This window comes from Pristiophorus japonicus, chromosome 6 (genome assembly GCF_044704955.1).
Source record: "Pristiophorus japonicus isolate sPriJap1 chromosome 6, sPriJap1.hap1, whole genome shotgun sequence".
Classification (NCBI taxonomy): Eukaryota; Metazoa; Chordata; class Chondrichthyes; family Pristiophoridae; genus Pristiophorus; species Pristiophorus japonicus.
In genome coordinates, this window is record NC_091982.1 from 153,189,917 (window position 1) to 153,215,077 (window position 25,161).

The 25,161-nt window shown below is 45.5% G+C and overlaps 1 protein-coding gene across 1 annotated transcript in view; it reads left to right on the forward strand.

Annotated features, from left to right (window-relative positions):
• crfb16 (cytokine receptor family member B16) overlaps positions 1–25,161 on the forward strand; it is a 71,151-nt gene that overhangs the window by 33,157 nt on the left and 12,833 nt on the right. Inside the window, 2 exon segments of the mRNA XM_070884031.1 lie at positions 19,555–19,678; positions 23,929–24,116. Of these exon segments, the coding sequence (XP_070740132.1) occupies positions 19,555–19,678; positions 23,929–24,116 (312 nt within the window).

Below are 25,161 nucleotides of genomic sequence, written 5' to 3' on the forward strand. Positions count from 1 at the left end.
GGTAGAGAATTCCACAGGTTCACAATTCTGAGTGAAGAAGTTTCTCCTCATCTTGGTCCTAAATGACTTGCCCCTTATCCTTAGACTGTGACCCCTGATTCTGGACTTCCCCAACATCGGGAACATTCTTCCTGCATCTAACCTGTCCAATCCCGTCAGAATTTTCTATGTTTCTATGAGATCCCCTCTCATTCTTCTAAATTCCAGTGAATATAAGCCTAGTCGATTCAGTCTTTCTTCATATGTCAGTCCTGCCATCCCGGGAATCAGTCTGGTGAACCTTTGCTGCATTCCCTCAATAGCAAGAATGTACTTCCTCAGATTAGATGACCAAAACTGTACACAATATTCAAGGTGTGGCCTCACCAAGGCCCTGTACATTGCAGTAAGACCTCCCTGCTCCTATACTCAAATCTTCTCGCGATGAAGGCCAACATGCCATTTGACTTCTTCACTGCCTGCTGTACCTGCATGTCAACTTTCAATGACTGATGTACCATGACAACCAGGTCTCGTTGCACCTCCCCTTTTCCTAATCTGTCACCATTCAGATAATATTCTGCCTTTGTGTTTTTGCCACCAAAGTGGATAACCTCACATTTATCCACATTGTACTGCATCTGCCATGCATTTGCCCACTCACCTAACCTGTCCAAGTCACCCTGCAGCTTCTTAGCATCCTCCTCGCAGCTCACACTGCCACCCAGCTTAGTGCCATCTGCAAACTTGGAGATATTACATTCAATTCCTTCGTCTAAATCATTAATGTATATTGTAAATAGCTGGGGTCCCAGCATTGAATCTTGCGGTACCCCTCTCGTCATTGCTTGCCATTCTGAAAAGGACCCATTTATTCTTACTCTTTGCTTTCTGTCTGCCAACCGGTTCTCTATCCATGTCAATACATTACCCCCAATACCATGTGCTTTAATTTTGCACACTAATCTCTTGTGTGGGACCTTGTCAAAAGCCTTTTGAAAGTCCAAATACACCACATCGACTGGTTCTCCCTTGTCCACTCTACGAGTTACATCCTCAAAAAATTCTAGATTTGTCAAGCATGATTTCCCTTTCATAAATCCATGCTGACTTGGACCGATCCTGTCACTGCATTCCAAATGCGCTGCTATAACATCTTTAATAATTGATTCCAACATTTTCCCCACTAGAGTAGAGCGCTTGCTGTGGGAATCTCGTGTCTAGTATGCGAACGATGTGGCCTGCCCAGCGGAGCTGATCAAGTGTGGTCGGTGCTTCAATGCTGGGGATGTTGGCCTGGTTGAGGATGCTAACTTTGGAGCGTCTGTCCTCCCAGGGGATTTGTAGGATCTTGCGGAGACATCGTTACTCCAATGCACTCCTGGCTGGCCTCCCATATTCTACACTATGTAAACTTGAGGTCATCTAAAACTTGGCAGCCAGTGACCTAACTTGCACCAAATCCCGATCACCCATCCCCCTGTGCCTCCCGGTTAAGCAATGCCTTGATTTCAAATTTCTCATCCTTGTTTACAAATCCCTCCATGACCTCGCCACTCCTTTCAGCCTTACAACCCCACAAGATGTCTGCGCTCCTCAAATTCTGTCCTCTTGAGCATCCCTGATTAGAACTGCTCAACCATCAGTGGCCGTGCCTTCAGCTGCTTGGGTCCTAAGCTCAAGAACTCCCTCCCTAAACCTCTCCGCCTCTCTACCCCTCTTTCCTCCTTTAAGACGCTTCTTAAAACCTACCTCCTTAAACAAGCTATTGGACATCTGACGTAATTTTCCCTTTTGTGGCTCGGTGTCAAATTTATCTGTTTTGTCTTATAACACTGCTGTGAAGCACCTTGGAACATTTTACTATGTTAAAGGCGCTATATAAATTAAAGTTGTTGTTGTTGTTGTTGTTGAAATGGAGGGGACATAGATATAAGATGAAATATAATAGATTTATGTCAGAGAGTAGTGGCAATAATTGAGACCTGGCTCAAAAAAGGGCAGGATTGGGTATGAAATATTCTTGGTTATAATGCATTCAGAAAAGATAGGGAAGGAAAGATGGGAGGTGGTGCGGCAGTATTGGTTAAGGAGAATGTTACAGCGCTGGAGAGGGAGGATGCCCTGAAGGTGTCAAGGACAGTCAATATGGCGAGAGTGAAGAAATAATAGAAGTGCCATTACAATATTAGGTGTATTCTATAGACCACCAAATAGTGGGAACAATATGGAGAAACAAATTTGCAGAGAAATTACAGATAGGTGCAAGAACTATAGAGTAGCAATAATGAGGGACTTCAACTATTCTAATATAGACTGGGATCACAATAATGTTAAGGGCGGAGAAGGGGGAGAATTTCTGAAGTGTGTTCAGCAGAACTTTATTGATCAGTATGTTTCCAGCCCGACGAGGGAGGAGGCAATGCTGGATTTGGTTCTGGGGAATGAGGTGGGTCAAGTGGAGCAAATGTCAGTTGGTGAACATTTAGGGAATAGTGATCATAGTCCAGGTTCAACCTCCCTTATCCGGAATCCTCGGGACCTGGCCTGTTCCAGATAAGGGATTTTTCCGGACGAGGGGTGGTCACATTAAATTGGATGGTACAGGTACTGAGCAAGGGGATATTGGGACTGGCTGGTTTGGGGCTGGGAGTGCGGCAGAGAGATCATGGGGAGGTGGGGAGGCAGTGGATCGCGGGGTCAGGCCAGTGATTGCGGGAGTTGACAGCGAGGAAGGTCTTCAATTTGTTCATGTCGGAGTTCTGTGCATGCGCCACCCGGTGGCCAGGAATGGTTCCGAACGAGGGGTGGTTCCGGATAAGAGAGGTTCAACCTGTATCTCTGAGCTCAATTTTCCCCAGTGATTTGCGCCATTTTTTTTGAGCAGGCTGCTTTTTTTGGCCTAAGTTTAAAATTCCACAGTTTCCCTGATCAATTTGCACCAGTGTAACTCAGTTAATTACGATTTTTTTAGCTAAGTTTTTTTTTCAGCCAAAAGGGGGTGTAACCTGCCACCCACGGCATTTCTGGCCATTTAGGCAAGTTTGGCCAGCTGAGAGTTACTCCAGTTCTGCTTAGGCCAGCGTATGTGGCCTCTGCAGAAAAAACTTCCGGAGAGTTAAAGAAATCGGCGCAGGTAAGGAAATCGGCGCAGGTAAGTGCAGCAGATGCCCGGACAGCAGCAGCAGGAAAGGTAAGAGAGAGGGGGAGAGAGTGAGAGGTGGTAGGTGGAAGGGGGTGTAGGGAGGGGTGGGGGAAGAGGGTGTGAGGGGGTGGGGGAAGCCTTTTGGGTGTAGTTAGGTGCGGGGACTGGGAGGGAGGATGCCATTCGGCCTGGGATAGGGGCAGGGATCGGACCGGCAAGCCCTTCGGCCCGGGGAGAGGAGGGGAAGGGAGAGAGAGGTCACTTCTGTAATGTTGTGTTTTGTTAATGGAACATGATTCAGTTTTAATGTAAAATATATTTTATTCAAAAGTTTACAATATATTTAACTTAATGCTCTCTCACAGCACTCCTTCTCTCACACATACAACTGGCTCTTTAAAAATGGCCGATTGCCAAATCTAAGCTGTACTGAACATGCGCATCCATTGGAATGACATCAAAAATGTAACTTTTTTCCCGCGCATGCGCAGAAAGCGCGACTTTGTTTTTTGGCGCAGACAACAGGCTCCACCCCCCCGAGGCGACTGGACACGCTGCGCGGCTTCAAATTCGATTTATAGATCAGGGAAACTTTGGAAAAATATTTATGGCGCATTTCTGGCCTAGAAAACCCGGCGTAACTCTGGCAATACGCCAGAAAACGGGCTTGGGGAAAATTGAGCCCATAAGGTTTAGACTAGCTATACAACGACAACAACTTGTATTTTTTATATAGGGCCTTTAACGTAGTGAAACATCCCAAGGCGCTTTACAGGAGTATTATGTCATAAATTTGATACCGAGTCGCATAAGTAGAAGTTAGCTCAGGTGACCAAAAGTTTGGTCAAAGAGGTATGTTTTAAGGAGTGCCTTGAAGGAAGAATGAAAGGTAGAGAGGTGGAGAGGTTTGGAAGGGAGTTCCTAACCTTGGGGCCGATGCAACAGAAGGCACGCCCTCAAAGGGTTGAGCAATTAAAATCAGGGATGCTCAGGAGGGCAGAATTAGAAGAGCGCAGACATCTTGGGGGGTTGTGGGACTGGAGGAGATTAGAGAGATAGAGTGGCGAGGCCATGGAGGGATTTGAACATAAGGGTGAGAATTTTGAAATCAATGCGTTGCTTAACTGGAAGCCAAGGTAGGTCATCGAGCATAGGGGTGATGTGAGTTAGGACACGGGCAATCGAGTTTTGAGTCATCTCTAGTTGAGTGAGGTAGAATATGGGAGGCCAGCCAGGACTATGTTGGAATAATCAAGTCTAGAGGTAACAAAGGCATGGATGAGGGTTTCAGCAGCGGATGAGCTGAGGCAAGGGCGGAGATGGGTAATGTTATGGAGGTGGAAATAGGCGGTCTTAGTTATGCTGTGGATATGTGGTCGAAAGCTCATTTCAGGTTGAAATATGACACCAAGGTTGTGAAAAGTCTGGTTCAGCCTCAGACAGGAGTTGGGGAAGGCGGGTGGAGTCAATGGCTAGGGAACGGAGTTTGTGGCGGGGACTGAAAACAATGGCTTCAGTCTTAGAAACATAGAAACTTACAGCGCAGAAGGAGGCCATTTCGGCCCATCGTGTCCGCTCCGGCCGGCAAAGAGCCACAAGACCTTGGTCAGCAGCCCTAAAGGTTACATATAAACCTATGAACAATGACGGAAAGGCAAAGAGCACCCAGCCCAACCAGTCCATCTCACACAACTGTGACACCCCTTATACTGAAACATTCTACACTCCACCCCAACCGGAGCCATGTGATCTCCTGGGAGAGGCAAAAACCAGATAAAAACCCAGGCCAATTTAGGGGGAAAAAAATCTGGTAAAAATTCCTCTCCGACCCACCCAGGCGATCGAAATTAGTCCAGGAGATCACCCTGGCCGTATTCTATTCCCTGCAGTACTTACCATTATATCTGCGCCGTCGAACAAAAGGTTATCCAGTCTAATCCCAATTACCAGCTCTAGGTCCATAACCCTGCAGGTTACTGCACTTTAAGTGCCCATCCAACCATCTCTTAAAAGTGGTGAAGGTTTCTGCATCCACCACTCTTCCAGGCAGCGAGTTCCAGATTCCCACAACCCTCTGCGTAAAGGAGCCCCCCTTCAAATCTCCTCTAAAACTATGACCCCTCGTAATAGACCTCTCCACCAATGGAAATAGACCCTTACTATCCACTATGTCCAGGCTCCTCATTATTTTGTACATCTCAATGAGGTCTCCTCTCAACCTCCTCTGTTCCAATGAGAACAAACCCAGCCTATCCACTCTGTCCTCATAACTAAGATTCTCCATTCCAGGCAGCATCCTAGTAAATCTCCTCTGCACCCTCTCTAGTGCAATCACGTCCTTCCTATAATACGGCGACCAGAACTGCACGCATTACTCCAGCTGTGGCCTAACCAAGCTATTATACAATTTAAGCATAACCTCCCTGCTCTTATATTCTATGCCTCGGCCAATAAAGGCAAGCATTCCGTATGCCTTCTTAACCACCTTATCCACCTGACCTGTTACTTTCAGGGATCTGTGGACAAGCACTCCAAGGTCCCTTTGTTCATCTACACTATTAAGTGGCCTACCGCTTAATGTGTATACCTTTTCCTTATTAGCCCTTCCAAAGTGCATCACCTCACACTTCTCTGAATTAAATTCCATTTGCTACAGCTCTGCCCACCTGACCAGTAGATTGATATCCTCTTGTTACCCATGACTTTCCTCTTCACAGCCAATTTTAGTGTCGTCTGCAAACTTCTTAATCATACTCCCTATATTCAAATCTAAATCGTTAATATATACCACAAAAAGCAAGGGACCCAGTACTGTGCCCTGCGGAACCCCATTGGAAATATCCTTCCAGTCACAAAAACACCCATCAACCATTACCCTTTGCTTCCTACCTCCAAGCCAATTTTGGATCCAACTTGACACTTTGCCCTGTATCCCATGGGCTTTAACCTTCATGACCAGTCTACCATGTGGGACCTTATCAAAAGTCTTGCTAAAGTCCATATATACTACATCGTACGCACTACCCTCATCGACCCTCTTGGTTACCTCCTCAAAAAATTCAATCAGGTTAGCCAAACACAATCTTCCCATAACAAATCCGTGCTGATTATCCCTAATTAATCCTTGCCTTTCCAAATGTAGATTTATCCTGTCTTTCAGGATTTTTCCCAATAATTTTCCCACCACTGAGATTAGGCTGACAGGCCTGTAATTACTCGGTGCATCCCTTTCTCCCTTCTTAAACAAGGTTACTACATTAGCAGTCCTCCAATCCTTCGGCACCATGCCCAGATCCAAAGAAGACTGGAAAATTATGGTCAAGACCTCTGCTATTTCCTCTTTTACCTCATTCTACAGCCTGGGATGCATTTTGTCCGAGCCTGGGGACTTATCTACTTTCAAAGCTGCTAAACCCCTTAATACATCCTCTCTCACTATATTTATTTCATCCAGAATATCACACTCCTCCTCGATAGCAGTATCTGCATTACCTCTTTCCTTTGTGAAAACAGATGCAAAGTATTCCTTAAGAACCCCACTAACATCTTCCGACTCCACACAAAGATTACCCTCATGGTCTCTAATAGGCCCTACCCTTTCTTTAGTTACCCTCTTACTCTTAATATATTTATAGAACATCTTAGGGTTTTCCCTAATTTTACTGGCCAATAATTTCTCATGCTCTTTCTTAGCATTCTTAATATCCTTTTTAATTTTGCCTCTTAACTTTCTATATTCCTCTAAAGATTCCATAGTATTTGGCCGTTGGTATATGACATAAGCGTCCCTTTTTTTCTTAATCCTCCCCTGTAAGTCCCTAGACATCCAGGGGGCTCTAGAATTATTTTCCCCAGCCTTTTTCTTGAAGGGTACATGTTTGACCTGAGCCTTCCGGATCTCCTCCTTGAATACCTCCCACTGTTCCGACACTGATTTACCCACAAGTAGCTGTTTCCAGTCGACTATGGTCAAATCACTCCTTAGCTTAGCAAAATTAGCTTTTCCACAATTTGGAACTTTTATTCAAGGCCTATTCTTGTCCTTATCCATAACCAACTTGAATCTGACTGAATTATGGTCACTGGCACCCAAGTGCTCTGCCACTGCTACCCCTTCAACCTGCCCAGCTTCATTCCCCAAAACTAATCCAAGAACGCCCCCTCTCGTGTTGGGCTTGCTACATACTGACTAAAAAAATTCCCTTGAATGCATTGCAAGAACTCTGCACCCTCTATAACCTTCACACTAAATTTGTCCCAATCAATATTTGGATAGTTAAAATCCCCAACTATTACTACCCTATGGTTTTTGGACTTCACAGCAATTTGCCTACATATTTGCTCCTCTATCTCCCTCCCACTGTTAGAGGATCTATAATACACTCCCAGCAGTGTGATCGCCCCTTTTTTATTTTTCAATTTGACCCATATGGCCTCATTTGATGATCCCTCTAACATATCATCCCTCCTCACCGCTGTAATAGTTTCTTTAATCAGTATTGCGACCAACGCCCCCCCTTTTTATATCCCTCTTTATCTTGTCTACAAATCGTGTAACCAGGAATATTTATCTGCCAAACCTGCCCCTCTTTCAGCCATGTTTCTGTAATGGCTATAATGTCATACACCCAAGTTTCTACCTGTGCTCTTAGCTCATCCGCCTTATTCACTATACTCCTTACATTAAAGTATATACCATTCAGCAAGGAAAACCTCCTTGCTTACTACATACTAAGCTCTGCTCCCTCTGTCTTACAGATTCGCTTTCTAGACTCTTGCTATCCAAATTCTGCTTTACTTCCTTCCCTTTTGAATTCGTTCTCAGGTTCCCAACCCCCTGCCAAGTTGGTTTGAACTCTTCCCCAACTCCCGCGAGGATATTGGTCCCAGTGCTGTTCAGGTGCAACCCGTCTGGTTTGTACAGGTCTTATCTCCCCCAGAAGTGGTCCCAATGCCTCAAGAATTTAAAACCCTCCCTCCTACACCAACTTTCCAGCCACGAGTTCATCTTCTCTATCCTTCTATTCTTATACTCATTAGCACGTGGCACCGGTAGTAACCTGGAGATGGTTTGAGGTCCTACCATTTAATTTTCTTCCTAGCTCCCTGAATTCTTCCAGTAGGACCTCATCCCTCATTTTACCTATGTCATTGGTCCCGATATGGACCACGACCTCTAGCTGTTTACCCTCCCCCCGCCAGGGTGCCCTGCGTCTGCTCTGTGACATCCTTGACCCTGGCACCAGGGAGACTCAAAACCATTCAGGAGTCACGTCTACGGCCGCAGAAATGCCTGTCTGTTCCCCTAACTACAGAATCCCCTATCACGAGGACTCTTTTGTTCTTCATCCCAATATTCTGTAATGTATATAATGACTCGTAAGACTTGTTACTGTAAGCTCACTCGGGTGCAAACCTGGTTCAACTTTGTTTGCGCCTAAAGTGCGCACATCACATGGTACTCGCTCTTATATACCAGGGCCCGTGCACATGCAGGTACAGCCTGATGACCTCCAACAGTGGTGCCCCCCGGTGCCTAGTGACCCCAAGCATCAATACATAACATATTCAATTGGAGAAAATTTATGATCATCCAGTACTGGATGTCGGACAAGCAGTCTGACAATTTAGAGACCATGGAGAGGTCGAAAGAAGTGGTAGTGAGGTAGAGCTGGGTGTCATCAGTGTACATGTGGAAACTGACGCTGTGTTTCTGGATGATGTTGCCAAGGGGCAGCTATGGAAAAGGACAGGGAGCAATCTAGAGTAAGAAAGAAAGAAAGACTTGGATTTATATCGTGCCTTTCACGATCACCAGACCTCTCAAAGCACTTTACAGACAATTAAGTACTTTTGGAGTGTCGTCATTGTTGTAATGTCGGAAAATGCTTAACTGGGGGGAAGGCTAATTTCAGTGGGATGAGAACAGATCTGGCTGGGTAAACTGGAATCAAAGATTGGCAGGCAAAATTGTAATGGAACAATGGGCTGCCTTTAAAGAGGAACTAGTTCAGGTACAGTTGAGGTACATTCCTTCTATGGGGAAAGGCAGGGCAACTAAAGTCAAGCTCTTTAACTAAAGTCTTGCTCTTTATGTAATTATTAAACATCTTTGAATTTTCTTTGATTCTACTTGCCAGTATTTTCTTTGCTTTCCTAATTACATAAGAACATAAGAACAAAAGAAATAGGAGCAGGAGTAGGTCATTTGACCCCTCGAGCCTGCTCCGCCATTTAATAAGATCATGGCTGATCTGATCATAGACTCAGCTCCACTTCCCTGCCCGCTCCCCATAACCCTTTGTTCCCTTATCACTCAAAAATCTGTCTATCTCCACCTTAAATATATTCAATGACCCAGCCTCCATAGCTCTTTGGGGCAGCGAATTCCACAGAATTACAACCCTCTGAGAGAAGAAATTCCTCCTCATCTCAGTTTGAAATGGGCAGCCCCTTATTCTGAGACTATGTCCCCTAGTTTTAGTTTCCCCTATGTGGAAATATCCTCTCTGCATCCACCTTGTCAAGCCCCCTCATTATCTTATGTGTTTCAATAAGATCACCTCTCATTCTTCTGCACTTCAATGATGAAACAGATAGAGAATATGATGAAATTGAAAAAAGCGCGTATGGCAGATGTCGGGTTGCAAATACATTTGAGAATCAGGCTGAATATAGAAAGGTCAGTGGAGAAGTGAAAAAGAAAATAAGAGGGGCAAAGAGAGGGTATGAGAATAGAATGGCAGCTAACATTAAAGGTAATCCAAAAACCTTCTATAGGCATATAAATAGTAAAAGGGTAGTAAGGGGAGGGGTGGGGCAGATTAGGGACGAAAATGGAGAGCTATGCAAGGAGGCAGAGAGTATGGCTGAGGTATTAAATGTGTACTTCGCATCTGTCTTCACCAAGGAAGAGGATGCTCCCATAGACATAGTGAAGGGGGAGGTAGTGGAGGCACTTGATAGGATATAAATTGATAAAGAGCAAGTATTAAAAAGGCTGGCTGTACTTAAAATAGATAAATCACCAGGAGTGGATGGGATGCATCCTAGGATGCTGAGAGAATTGAGGCAGAAATCACGGAGGTACTGGCCATAATATTCCAATCCTCCATAGATACGAGGCTGGTGCCAGAGGACTGAAGAATTGCAAATAGTCCAGCATTTTTCAAAAAAGGGTGCAAAAATAAAGCCAGCAACTGGCTCGACAGTGGGGAAGCTTTTAGAGACAGTGATCGGAGACAAAATTAACAATCACTAGGATAGGTGTGGATTAATTAAGGAGAGCGAGCATGGATTTGTTAAAGGCAAATTGTGTTTAACCAACTTGATCGAATTATTTGATGAGGTAACAGAGAGCGTTGATGAGGGCAATGCGGTTGATGTAGTGTACATGGACTTCCAAAAGGCGTTCAACAAAGTGCCACATAATAGGCTCGCCAGCAAAGTTGAAGCCCATGGAATAAAAGGGACAGTGGCAGCATGGATACGAAATTGGCTGAGTGACAGGAAACAGAGAGTAGTGGTGAACGGTTGTTTTTCGGACTGGAGGAAAGTATACAGTGGTGTTCCCCAGGGGTCAGTTCTAGGACCACTGCTATTCTTGATGTATATTAATGATTTGGATATGGGTGTACAGGGCATAATTTCAAAATTTGAAGATGACACAAAACTTGGAAGTATAGTGAACAGTGAGGAGGAGAATGATAAACTTCAGGAAGTCATAGAAAGGCTGGTGAAATGGGCGGACACGTGGCAGATGAAATTTAATGCAGAAAAGTGTGAAGTGATACAATTTGGTGGAAAGACTGAGGAGAGGACATATAAACTAAAGGGTACATCCTAAAGGGGACGCCTAGAGAGTGTGCATAAATCGTTAAAGGTGGCAGGACAGGTTGAGAAAGCAGTTAAAAAGCTTATGGGATCCTGGGCTTCATAAATAGAGGTATAGAGTACAAAATTGTGCAAAATTATGATGAACCTGAATAATGTACTGGCTCAGCCCCAACTGGAGTACTGTGTCCAATTCTGGGCACCAGCCTTTAGGAAGGATGTGAAGACCTTAGAGAAGGTGCAGAAAGTATGTATGCGAATGACTCCAGGAATTTGGGACTTCAGTTACATGGATAGACTGGAGAAGCTGGGGTTGTTCTCCTAGGAGCAGAGAAGGTTGAGAGGAGATTTGTTAGAGGTGTTCAAAATCATGAGGGGTCTGGACAGAGTAGATAGAGAGAAACTGTTCCCATTGGCAGAAGGGTTGAGAACCAGAAGACACAGATTTAAGGTGATTAGCAAAAGAAGCAAAGACGATGTATGAAAAATCTTTTTTACGTGGCAAGTGGTTGGGATTGGGAATGCACTGCCTGAAATGGTGGTGGAGACAGACTCAACCTTATCTTTCAAAAGGGAGTTGGATAAGTACCTGAAGGGAAAAAAAATTGCAGGGCTACAGAGAAAGGGCGGGGAGTGGGACTAGCTGAGAGTCGGCATGGATCTTAGTCCATGCTGTAGCCATTTTATGATCCTATGATACTGAGGTTTTTTTACACAGAGGGTTGTGAGACTGTGGAATGTGCTATTAGAGTTAGTGACTGAAGCAAAGACCATGGCAGCATTTAAGAATTGTCAGATAGGTAGTTGAAGGAAAGTGTGATAAGGATTTTGGAACAGAATGAACACATAGGATTAGAATCACTGGTCATGTGGAGGATAAACACCAATATGAACTGTTACGGCCAAGTGGCCTGTTTCCATGTTGTAATTTCTATTAAGAAAGAAAGAAAAATGTGCATTTATATTGTACTTTCAAGATCTCTGGATGTCCCAAAGCATTTTACATCCAATGAAGTACTTTTGAAGTGTAGTCACTGTTGTAATGTAGGAAATGCGGCAGCCAATTTGTGCACAGCGAGCTCCCACAAACAGCAATGTGATAATGACCAAATAATCTGTTTTTTTTGGATGTTGATCGAGGGATAAATTTTGGCCAGGGCATCAGGGATAACTCCCCTGTTCGTCTTTAAAATAGTGTCATGGGATCTTTTGCATCCACCCGAGAGAGCAGACGGGGCCTTGGTTTAACGTCTCATCCGAAAGACAGCACACCCGACAGTACAGTTCATGCTGGACTTTTCTTCCAATCCCTCAAGTTCACTCTGGCAGTCTTTTACTAACAGCATAAGAACATAAGAATTAGGAGCAGGAGTAGGCCATTCAGCCCCTCAAGCCTACTCCACCACTCAGTGAGATCATGGTTGATCTTCTACCTTAACTCCATCTTCCTGCACTATCACCATATCCCTTGATTCCCTTAATATCCAAAAATCTATCGATCTCTGACTTGAATATACTAAAAGACTGAGCTTCCACAGCCTTCTGGGGTGGAGAATTCCAAAGATTCACCACCCTCTGAGTGAAGAGGTTTCTCCTCATCTCAGTCCTAAATGGCCGACCCCTTACTCTGAGGCTGTGACCCCTGGTTCTAGTCTCCCCAGCCAGAGGAAACATCCTGCATCTACCCTGTCAAGCCCTGTAAGAATTTCACATGTTTCAATGTGACCACCTCTCATTCTTCTAAACTCTGGAGAATATAAGTTTAGTCTACATAATTTCTCCTCATATGACAATCCCCCCAGGTCATGCTCTCCCCCTTCTACCCTCCCCCAATTCATACTGCCACTCTTCTCCCCCTTCCAGTTCACATAGACACTCCATTTCCCTCACCACTATTCACAGCTCCTTTCAGCTCTGGGGAGATTGAACGCTGCTTCATGCTGTGATTGGGAACACTTAAAAACGATTTTGCAATCAGATATTCCCTCTCACATTGTGCAGCAGAGTCCCTCCTCTTGAGGCAACAGAAGCTTTAGCTCAGAACAGTGGTGAGAGGCGGAGCCAAGGGCAGTAGTGAGGGGTGGAGCCAAGAGCAGTGGTGAGGGGCAGAGCCAAGAACAGTGGTAAGGGACAGAGCCAAGGCCAGTGATGAGGGGTGGAGCCAAAAGCAGTGATGAGGGGCAGGGCAATAGCAGTGGTGAGGGGCGGAGCCAAGAACAGTGGTGAGGGGTGGAGCCAAGAACAGTGGTGAGGGGTGGAGACGAGCAGCGGTGGGAGCGGAGCCAAGAACAGTGGTGAGGGGCAGAGCCAAGGGCAGTGATGAAGGGTGAGCCAAGAGCAGTGGTGAGGGGTGGAGCCAAGGGCAATGGTGAGGGGCGAAGCCAAGAGCATTGGTGAGGAGCAGAGCCAAGAGCAGTGGTAAGGGATGGAGCCAAGGCCAGTGATGAGGGGTGGAGCCAAGGGCAGTGGTAAGCACAGATACATTGGAACATTAGGAACAGGGGACCATTCAGCCCTTGAGTCTGCTCTGCCATTCAATTAGATCATGTCTGATCTTTGTTTGAACTTTATATCTCTTGATACCCTTATTGACAAAAATCTTTCAATGTAAGCTCGAAATGTACCTCAGCATCCACAGCCTTTTGGAGGAGAGCGTTCTAGTTACCACTACCCTATGTGAAAAGGTGTTTCCTGATTTCACTCCTGATTTGCCTAGCTCTAATTTTAAATGATGGCCCCATGTTCTGGACTCACCCACCGGAGGAAATAGCTTCTCTGTATCTACCCTATCGAATCCTATAGAATCCTACAGTCACCCCTAAATCTTCTACACTTGAGGGAAGGAGCAAAGTGTGACAGTGAGGGGCGGAGCTAGGAGTGACAGCAAGGGTTGTTGAGGGGCAGAGCCAGGAGTGACAGCGAAGGTTGGTGAGGGGCGGAGCTAGGATTGACAGTAAAGGTTGGTGATGGGCGGAGCTAGGAGTGACAGCAAGGGTTGGTGAGGGGCGGAGCCAGGAGTGACAGGAAAGGTCACATAGCATTACATAGGATTACTTAGGATATGCAGCACAGAAACAGACCATTCAGCCCAACCAGTCCATGCTGGCGTGTATGCTCCATTCAAGCCTCCTCCCATCTTTCCTCATCTAAATCAATCAGCATAACGCTCTTCCTTTCTCCCTCGTGTGCTTGTCTAGCCTCCCCGTAAATGCATCGTTACTATTTGCCTCAACCATCCCTGTGGTAGTGAACTCCACATTCCCACCACTCTTTGGGTAAATAATTTTCTTCTGAATTCCTTATTGGATTTCTTGGTGACTATCTTATATTGATGGCCGCGAGTTATGCTCTTCCCCACAAGTGGAAACATTCTCTCTGTATCCACTCTATCAAAATCTTTCATAATTTTAAAGTCGTCTACTAGGTCACCCCTCAGCCTTCTTTTTTCAAAAGAAAAGAGACCCAACCTATTCATCCTCTCCTAATATGTGTACTCTCGCATTTCTGGTATCATCCTTGTAAATCTTTCTGGACCCTCTCCCGTGTCGCTATATCCTTTTATAATATGATGTAACTATTTGTACTGCACTTTTTTGACTGACATGCGACTGCCGGCTGAGAATGGCCTGCGGGGGGCCGAGACCGGCGGTTCTGGGCCCGAGAGCGGCTGGCGGGGGCCTGTTAGTGAGAGAGAGGCTGGGGAGGGGCGTTGGGGTGGGGGGGGGGGTGGGGAGCGGGAGGAGAGAGAGGCTGAAGCGGGGGGGGAGAGAGAGGTTTGGGGGAGAGAGAGAGGTTTGGGGGAGAGAGAGATTGGGGGGGGGGGAAGAGAGAGACTGAGGAGAGAGAGACACGGGTGGGGGGAGACGAGTTACGACCTTCCAACCCCCTACAAGGGACATCGTTGGAGCAGATGATATCCAGAAGTCACGACATTATCACTATTCACTTCATACCCAATACACCTGTTAACAATCCGTACACAATGCCCCATCTCTGGTGTGGTGGGGGGGTGGGGGTGGGGACGATGCACGGACTGGGGTAAGGCACTGCGGCTGGCCCTTGCTTTCTTCTGGGGAGCTCTGTCCTCTGTTGTTTCAGGAAGTCAAAGTGGATCGACTTACAATTTGCAAAGTCAGTGAGACCGTGGGGTGGGTGGTTCCAGTTGCACATTCCAGAGAAACTTCAGGGTGTGGCTTATACCCCAAGGGGACCAATCAAAAACAAAGGGTGGAACATGTTGGCCATTTTTGCAGTACAAATAAACACGTCCTTTATAATATGGTGACCAGAACTGTACGCAGTACTCTAGGTGTGGTCTAACCAAGGTGCGATACAGGTTTAGCGATACTTCCCTACTTTTCAATTCTATACTCTAGAAATAAACCCTAATGCTTGGTTTGCTTTTTTATGGCCTCGCTAAACTGTGTCGCAATCTTTAGTGATTTGTGTATTTGTACTCCGAGATTCCTTTGTTCCTCTACCTCACCGAGACTCACACCCCCCAAGTAATAAGCAACCTCCCTATTCTTCCTTCCAAAATGTAATACCTCACATTTATCTGTGTTGAATTTCATTTGCCGATTATTTGCCCATTCTGCAAGTTTATTAATGTCCTCCTGTAATTTGTTGCAGTGCTCCTCAGTATCGACTATCCTCCAATTTGGTATCATCTGCAAATTTAGATATTGTGCTTTTGATTCCAAAGTCTAAATTGTTAATATAAATTGGGAACAACAGTGGTCCCAGCACTGATCCTTGTGGAACACCACTACCCACCTTCTGCCACTGTGAATAGCTACCCTTTACCCCTACTCTCAGCAGAGGAGGACAAAGGGATTGATTAGGGCAGGGAAAATAGAGTACGAGAGGAAGCTTGCAGGGAACATTAAGACGGACTGCAAAAGCTTCTATAGATATGTAAAGAGAAAAAGGTTAGTAAAGACAAATGTAGGTCCCCTGCAATCAGAATCAGGGGAAGTCATAACGGGGAACAAAGAAATGGCAGACCAATTGAACAAGTACATTGGTTCGGTATTCACTAAGGAGGACACAAACAACCTTCCGGATATAAAAGGGGTCAGAGGGTCTAGTAAGAAGGAGGAACTGAGGGAAATCCTTATTAGTCGAGAAATTGTGTTGGGAAATTGATGGGATTGAAGGCCGATAAGTCCCCAGGGCCTGATGGACTGCATCCCAGAGTACTTAAGAAGGTGGCCTTGGAAATAGCGGATGCATTGACAGTCAATTTCCAACATTCCATTGACTCTGGATTAGTTCCTATGGAGTGGAGGGTAGCCAATGTAACCCCACTTTTTAAAAAAGGAGGGAGAGAGAAAACAGGGAATTATAGACCGGTCAGCCTGACATCGGTAGTGGGTAAAATGATGGAATCAATTATTAAGGATGTCATAGCAGCGCATTTGGAAAGAGGTGACATGATAGGTCCAAGTCAGCATGGATTTGTGAAAGGGAAATCATGCTTGACAAATCTTCTGGAATTTTTTGAGGATGTTTCCAGCAGAGTGGACAAGGGAGAACCAGTTGATGTGGTGTGTTTGGACTTTCAGAAGGCTTTCGGCAAGGTCCCACACAAGAGATTAATGTGCAAAGTTAAAGCACATGGGATTGGGGGTACTGTGCTGACGTGGATTGAGAACTGGTTGTCAGACAGGAAGCAAAGAGTAGGAGTAAATGGGTACTTTTCAGAATGGCAGGCAGTGACTAGTGGGGTATGCAAGATTCTGTGCTGGGGCCCCAGCTGTTTACATTGTACATTAATGATTTAGACGAGGGGATTAAATGTAGTATCTCCAAATTTGCGGATGACACTAAGTTGGGTGGCAGTGTGAGCTGCGAGGAGGATGCTATGAGGCTGCAGAGTGACTTGGATCAGTTAGGTGAGTGGGCAAATGCATGGCAGATGAAGTATAATGTGGATAAATGTGAGGATATCCACTTTGGTGGTAAAAACAGAGAGACAGACCATTATCTGAATGGTGACAGATTAGGAAAAGGGGAGGTGCAACGAAACCTGGGTGTCATAGTACATCAGTCATTGAAGGTTGGCATGCAGGTACAGCAGGCGGTTAAGAAAGCAAATGGCATGTTGGCCTTCATAGCGAGGGGATTTGAGTACAGGGGCAGGGTGGTATTACTACAGTTGTACAGAGCCTTGGTGAGGCCACACCTGGAGTATTGTGTACAGTTTTGGTCTCCTAACTTGAGGAAGGACATTCTTGCTATTGAGGGAGTGCAGCGAAGGTTCACCAGACTGATTCCTGGGATGGCAGGACTGACATATCAAGGAAGACTGGATCAACTGGGCTTCTATTCACTGGAGTTCAGAAGAATGAGAGGGAATCTCATAGAAACGTTGAAAATTCTGATGGGTTTAGACAGGTAAGGTGCAGGAAGAATGTTCCCAATGTTGTGGAAGTCCAGAACAAGGGGTCACAGTCTAAGGATAAGGGGTAAGCCATTTAGGACCGAGATGAGGAGAATCTTCTTCACCCAGAGAGTGGTGAACCTGTGGAATTCTCTACCACAGAAAGTTGTTGAGGCCAATTCACTAAATATATTCAAAAAGGAGTTAGATGTAGTCCTTACTACTCGGGGGATCAAGGGGTATGGCGAGAAAGCAGGAATGGGGTACTGAAGTTGTATGTTCAGCCATGAACTCATTGAATGGCGGTGCAGGCTCGAAGGGCCGAATGGCCTACTCCTGCACCTATTTTCTATGTTTCTATGTTTCTATCTACTCTCTGCTTTCTGTCTTGAAGCCAGCTAGCTATCCATTCTGCTACTTGTCCCCTGACTCTGCATTCTCTGACCTTGTTCATCAGTCTATTATCGTAGGCCTTTTGAAAATCTAGATAAATTACATTTACTGCAGTACCATTGTCTACTCTCTCTGGTACCTCTTCAAAAAGTTGAATTAGGTCGGTCAAAGCAAGACTTTCCCTTTTTGAAATCCCCGTTGATTATTCAATATAAATTTTTTAGTTTCTAGATGTTCTTCTATTTTCTCCTTTAGTAGCAATTCCATTATTTTTCCTACCACTGATGTTAAGCTGACTGGTCTATAATTCCCTGGACATGTCCCATCCCCCTTCTTAAATATAGGTATTTCATTAGCTCACCATCAGTCTTCTGGCACTACACCTTTTTCTAACGAATTATTAAATATGTGTAGTAATGACTCTGCTATCTCTTCCTTAGATTCTTTTAAAATGCACGGATGCAATTCATCGGGACCAGGTGTTTTATCTCTTTGAGTTTAATTAGTTCCTTTAATATATCCCCTTTAAACATTTTTTAACTGCACTTATCTCAGTACTAATCCCTTCATCCAATGTCATGTCCACCTGTTCTACCTCCCTGGTAAATACCGAAGCAAAATAATGATTTAATATTTCTGCCATCTCCCTATCGTTACCTGTGATATTACCCTGTCTATCCCTTCATGGCTCTATTCCCATTACAACCTTCCTTTTTTATTGATGTGCCTTGTAAAATATATCACTATTTTGTTTTATGTTCCTTGATAATTTAATTTCATAGTTCCTCTTTACCTTCCTAATTTTTTTTGACTGCTCTCCCAATCACTTCGTATTCTCCCTTATCATGCACACCTCTGCTGTCTATGTACTTAATGTATGCCTCTTTCCTTACCCTCAATTGTTCTCTTATGTCTTTATTCATCCATGGAGTCTCATTAGTGTTTAGTTTGTTTTCCTTTTAGCAGAATATATTGTTCCTGCACTCTGTTGAACACCGTTTTAAATGTTTCCCATTGCTGTTCTACATCATTGTTTGCCAATATTGTTGCCCATTTTATCTTCCCAAGTTCTAGTCTCAAAATCAGCTGTTAGTGAGGGGCGGAGCCAGGAGTGACAGTGAACATTGGTGAGGGGTGGAGCCAGGAGAGACAGCGAGGGTTGGTGACGGGCGGAGCTAGGACTGACAGCGAGGGTTGGAGAGGGGCGGGGCCAGGACTGACAGCGAGGGTTGGTGAGGGGCGGAGCTAGGACTGACAGCGCAGGTTGGAGAGGGGCGGGGCCAGGACTGACAGCGAGGGTTGGTGAGGGGCGGAGCTAGGACTGACAGCGCAGGTTGGTGAGGGGCGGAGCCAGGAGTGACAGCGAACATTGGTGAGGAGTGGAGCCAGGAGAGACAGCGAGGCTTGGTGAGGGATGAAGCCAGGACTGACAGCGAGGGTTGGTGACGGGCTGAGCTAGAACTGACAGCAAATGTTACTGAGGGGAGGGGCTAAGAGTGACAGCGAAGGTTGGTGAGGGGCGGAGCCAGGATTGACAGCGAGGGTTGGTGAGGGGCGGAGCTAAGAGTGACAGCGCGGGTTGGTGAGGGGCGGGGCCAGGAGTTACAGTTAGAAATGGAGCCAGGAACTAAGCTGATTTTCAGCAGCAGATGTGGACACTATCTCCAAACCCTGACTGACCTTGTGAAAACTTTCGTAAGTCTTTCATGTATTAGCCTGTCATCACGCACTCAATAAATATAAGGAGGGATATTGTTGCATAATGTGTTGGGACATAATAGTCTGCATAAATGTAATTACTTGCCTCTTTAACCTGTAGGCATTGAAAGATTGCCAAAGCCCAAGAACGTGTTTGTAAATTCGACCAACATGAGGCATATCCTGAGGTGGAGTCCCGTGAGAGTTCCTCTGGGAGACATCAGCTACTCTGTACAGTTTCAAGGGTATGTAGAACATAGAGGATTCATTGTGACGGAGGTGATGAGCTAACCGTTTCAGCACTTATAGAAAGAAAGGACTTACATTTATACAGCCAATGACGTAATTTTTGAAGTATGGTCACTGTTGTAACGCAGCAGCCAATATATGAACAGTAAGATCCCGCAAACAGAAAAGTGATAATGACCAGATAATCTGTTCTTGAGTTCTAGTGGTATTAGTTGAGGGATAAATATTGGCCAGGACTTCGAGGAGAACTCTCTATTGCTCTACTTTGAAATAATGCCGTGGGATGTTTTATATCCAGCTAAGAAAGCACACTGGGGCCTCAGTTTAACGTCCCATCCGAAGGACGGCATCTCCGACAGTGCAGCACTCCTCAGCAATGCACTGGAGTGTCAGCCTGGATTATGGGCTCAAGTCTCTGGAGTGGGACTTGAACCCACAACCTTCTGACTCCCAGTATGCAGGTCAATTATTTATCCGTCAACCAACATCACCAAAACAGATTATCTGCTCATTTATTGAACTGCTCTTTGTTGGGCTTTGCTAAGCGCAAGCTGACTGCTGTGTTTCCCAACATTACAAAATTGATTACACTTCCAAAGCACATAATTGGCTATAAAGTGCATTGAGTTGTCCCGAGGTCATGAAAGGTGCTATATAAATGCAAGTTTTAAGTCAAGATTGGAAGATGAATGTTTGGTTTCAGGCCAATGTTAGTTTTCTTTTATTCTTGTTTTGAATCTGTAATGAAATGTGGTAATGATGTCTGGAGTCTGGGGATGTATGGCATGGTCTCAGTGGGGAGTAGTGCTCCCTCAGCATTCAAAGGCATTCAGCCTATGATTTTTTTGTCCCATTCATTGTTGGATGGGAGCTCAGGGGGTGCACTGTGAGCTCCACTATCTGCTGGGAGTGCTGGATCATGGAATAACCACTCTAATTCCAACACTGCACAGAACGGCGTACAATATATATGTGGCTTACTGCGCCACACTGATGGTGCAGTTGGTAAAGACAATGTCAGTACTAATGCTGATGGATATATTAAAGGATAGATAACTTGCCTGGTGAGTACTGACATTTCTGCGCTTAATTACAGAGTAGCTTGCTGCATTTTGTTTTATTTGAAGAATCAGTTTTGAACCTTGTTGCTCACTGAATGACACAATGCATTCACGCACCGTCCTTTCACTCTTGTGACCTGGGTCTGAATCCAGCACTGACTGCTGGAGTAAACCTTCGTGAAATGTGTTTAGTCATTTCTCAAGCCTGGTCCTAAGAGGTGGGTCCACAACACAGAAGCAAAGTGCGACATGCAAAGAGTGCAGTTTAATATAATTAGACAACAGAAGGAGCCAGCAGAAATGGGAGATCTGTGTCAGTAGTAGAAGCATAGGGCAGCTTCTGATTGGACCTCAGCGTTGGTTAATTCATGTTTAGTGACTGGCAGCAGAATGGGGCAGCTTGTAACGGGCAGGGGGCAAACACTCCCAGAATGGGGCAACTTGTAATGGGCAGGGGGAAAACGCTCCCAGAATGTGAACAGTCTGTCTGCAATTTCACCAGATCACAGAAAGAGAAATAAACAGAATGGATTATTACTGGGTGGGAGGGAGAATGGTAGTGAGGGAGAGAAACAGAGGAGGATAAAGGAAAAAGAAAGAACTTGCATTTATATAGCGCCTTTCACAACTTCAGAATGTCCAAAAGTGCTTCACTGCCAATGAAGTACTCTTTGAAGTGTAGTCCCTGTAGTAATGTGGAAGAAAAGGGAAGACTGTGAACCAAGGTAGTGGTCGAGAAGGAGCAAAGAGCAGCCAGAAACTGTGAGGGATGGGTGGGGGGAGAGGGGAGAGGGGAGAGGGGGGGGGGAGAGAGGGTGAAGGAAGGAAGGATTCAGAAAAGGGAAGTGAGTCTGAAAATTAATGTTAGCAATGAGAAACAAAGAGAAAGCGTGTAATATTTACCTGTGTGAGAAACCACAAAAAAGGTTGTAACTAAGGAAAAGCTGAGGCAACAGGCAGGGGATATACAGAGGAAAAAGGATGTGCACCTGAATAACAGGCCAGTTGTAAGATGAACAAAGTGCTTCCTCGTCTCAGAGCTGTGCAGCTGCAGGGTCCATTGGCATGGTGCTTACACTGTCCTCTTGTGGTCCAGAGGTACTGCAGCCTTTGTAACTTCCAGTTCTGCCACTGCAATGCTGCCATCTAGCTTCAGGCAAAACCGATATCCAATTTGTAAAGAATAACTCCACTCCATTTGTCAGACATGTTTACTTGGAAAAAAAGAGGAGACTTTGAGGTGGCCTCATTGAAATTTAAGACTTTGTATTAAAGCTGATTCAGACTCGAATATCAAAGGGCACAAGTTAAAATTCAAGAGGGAAAGGAATAAGAATGGAACTTCTTTCACCAAAGGGTAATAGGCTGTATTAGTGTCAGCTGTGGCTCATTTTTGTCTCTGAGTCAGATAGTTGTGGGATTAAGCCCCACTCCAGAGACTTCAGCATAAAATCTAAGGTGGCACACCAGTACAATTCTGAGGGAGTGTTGCACTGTCGGAGGTGCTGTCTTTCGGATGAGACATTAAATTAAGGCCCTATCAGCCCTCTCAGGTGGACGGAAACTTCCCATGGTACTAGCATGGGAGTGCTCTCCCGTGACCTGGGCCAATATTTATTCCTCAGCCAATATCACTAAAACAGATTATCTGCTCGTTATCACATTGTGGTTAGTGGGAGCTTGCTGTGCACAATTTGGCTGCCGAGTTTCCTACATTACATAGTGACCACACTTCAACAGTACTTCATTGACAGCAAAGCGCATTGCGATGTCCTGAGGTTATGAATGGCGCTATATAAATGCAAGTTCTTTCTCTAAATTGTGATCGAGTTGCGGATTAAGTTAGCAGGGACGCCAGCTGAAACAGACAATATGAACGGGGTCAAAAGACAATCAAAGGCATTCCTGCAGAAAGTGACGGGATTGAGGGAGATGGGGAGAAGATGAGTTGGCTGGATTGATCTCCAAACAGGGCCGAGTTTGCCCACCCTTGAGGCCTTCCCCTGTTCCGAGAAATTCCACTATGGAATGAGGATTCCCATCCTTGGAAGCAAGCCACAATGACAGCAACAGGTGCTGGCGGAGATTATCAGGGGCAGTTGGCACAGTGTTTGTAGAGTTCATTTAAAGCCTGGCTGAGGTTATACAAAGTGTTCTTTCTCACAGAGTGAGCCCGAGATCTCACTGGCCTACCATGAATTCCAGGAATTCCTTGGTGTGCGGAGGCGACCATCGTGACTTCTTCACCCCTGCGTCGATTGCGTGTCATCAGCCCCTCCCACATAGCGCAGTCATACAACACAGAAGGAGGTCTTTCGGCCCATCGTGACTGTGCCGGCTCTCTGAAAGATCTATCCAACTGCTCTTTCCCCTCTAACCCTGCTTTGTGAGGAGGGCTTTTCTCTGACAGAATAGGGCTCCAGGGACATCAATGGCCCTCTATTCCCTTAAGCCAAGTGGAAATTCTTCAGGCATAAATCTTGACAACATGTAGTGGCTGGCTATTTGATCAGAGGGGAGGGGGGTTCACAGCCAGCCCCAGTTTCCACTGATGGGGGAGACTAGAACTAGGGAGCATAATCTTAGAATAACGTGCAGCCCATTTAAAACTGAGATGAGGAGAAATTTCTTCTCTCAGAGGGTTGTAAATCTGTGGAATTCACTGCCTCAGAGAGCTGTGGAAGCTGGGACATTGAATAAATTTAAGACAGAAATTGACAGTTTCTTAAACAATAAGGGAATGAGGTGTTATGGGGAGCGGGCGGGGAAGTGGAGCTGAATCCATGTTCGGATCAGCCATTATCGTATTAAATGGCGGAGCAGGCTCGATGGGCTGTATGGTCTACTCCTACTCCTATTTCTTATGTTCTTATGTTCAATATTGCCCTCACTGGACATTTGCAAACACTGAGCTTTCCAGCAGTGTTAACAGCATAAAAAACTCTTTTTGGATGTTAACAGCATAATGATCAGGAGCAAGAGCCCAGGTGCTAATGAGCTCTACCAACGCCAGCTGACTGCGCACGGACATGGGGGCTGAAGCAATGCTTTGTATGGCTCCCTTCACACTTGCCTTTACCCCAAGCGCCATCCCGGGGAAGGGAAGGAAGGGGGTAGTTGGGACCAGACCCCTCCCAGATTTAATGCGAAGTTCATTGTTTTTTTTCCCCACCCCTCTGTTTCAGCGAGTTTGAAAGAAATCACAGGAAGACTTGGGTGGTAATCTCAGAATGTTCTGGTATCACCGAAACGTGGTGTGATGTCACGACAGACATATCGTCGGATGTTGACTACGATCTGAAGGTTCGGACGCACCTTGGGAACGCCACTTCAAACTGGGCGCACCTCAGTAAGCTCTTCAATCGCAAGGAGAGTAAGTACTGCGTGCTGTTAAAGCTACCAATGAGGTCTAGTTGTACAGTTTCCACAGCAACATGAGTAGCTTATATACAAATCTGAGTATCTGCATTCTGCACCTATTCTGTTTGTGCAGGAGTGTGTCTAACACGTGGCATCAATACCAACAGCCTAAGCCGAATGCCAAGCTTTGCCCATGGCACTTTGTGGCTGGGAAAATTATTGAAGCCTGGCAATTTACTGGGACCCGTAAATACACTGGGTGCCCTAAAAACACTGGGACTCGTAAATGCACTGGGTCCCGTAAATACACTGGGTCCCGTAAATACACTGGGTCCCGTAAATGCACTTGGTCCCGTAAATACACTGGGACCCGTAAATACGCTGGGACCCCTAAATCACTGGGTCCCGTAAATACACTGGGTCCTGTAAATACACTGGGTCCTGTAAATACACTGGGATCCATAAATATATTGGGTCCTGTAAATACACTGGGACCCACAAATACACTGGGTCCTGTAAATACACTGGGACCCATAAATACATTGGGTCCCGTAAATACACTGGGACCCACAAATACACTGGGTCCTGTAAATACACTGGGACCCACAAATACACTGGGTCCCGTAAATACACTGGGACCCACAAATACACTGGGTCCCGTAAATACACTGGGACCCATAAATACACTGGGTCCCACAAATACAGGTGACATTAGTCACGGGAGGAATGTTGACAAGGACTCCCTGCTCTTAATATGATAGGATCTTTTCCATCCACCTACGTGGGGAGAAGGGGCCTCCGTTTAACATCTCATCTAAAAGACAGCACCTCCCGGCAATGCAGCATTCCTTCGGTTCTGCACTGCAGTGTTGGTAAGGTTGCCAACCCTCCAGGATTGCCCTGGAGTCTCCAGGAATTACAGAGTAATCTCCAAGACACTGCTGCGAGCCACACAAGGGAAAATCATTAAATATAGTGTGAGACTTTTCCATTTTCTTTAAACATTTATTAGTTATAAAAATATTGGAAGCAGGCTGTTTGACTGACAGTCCCACATC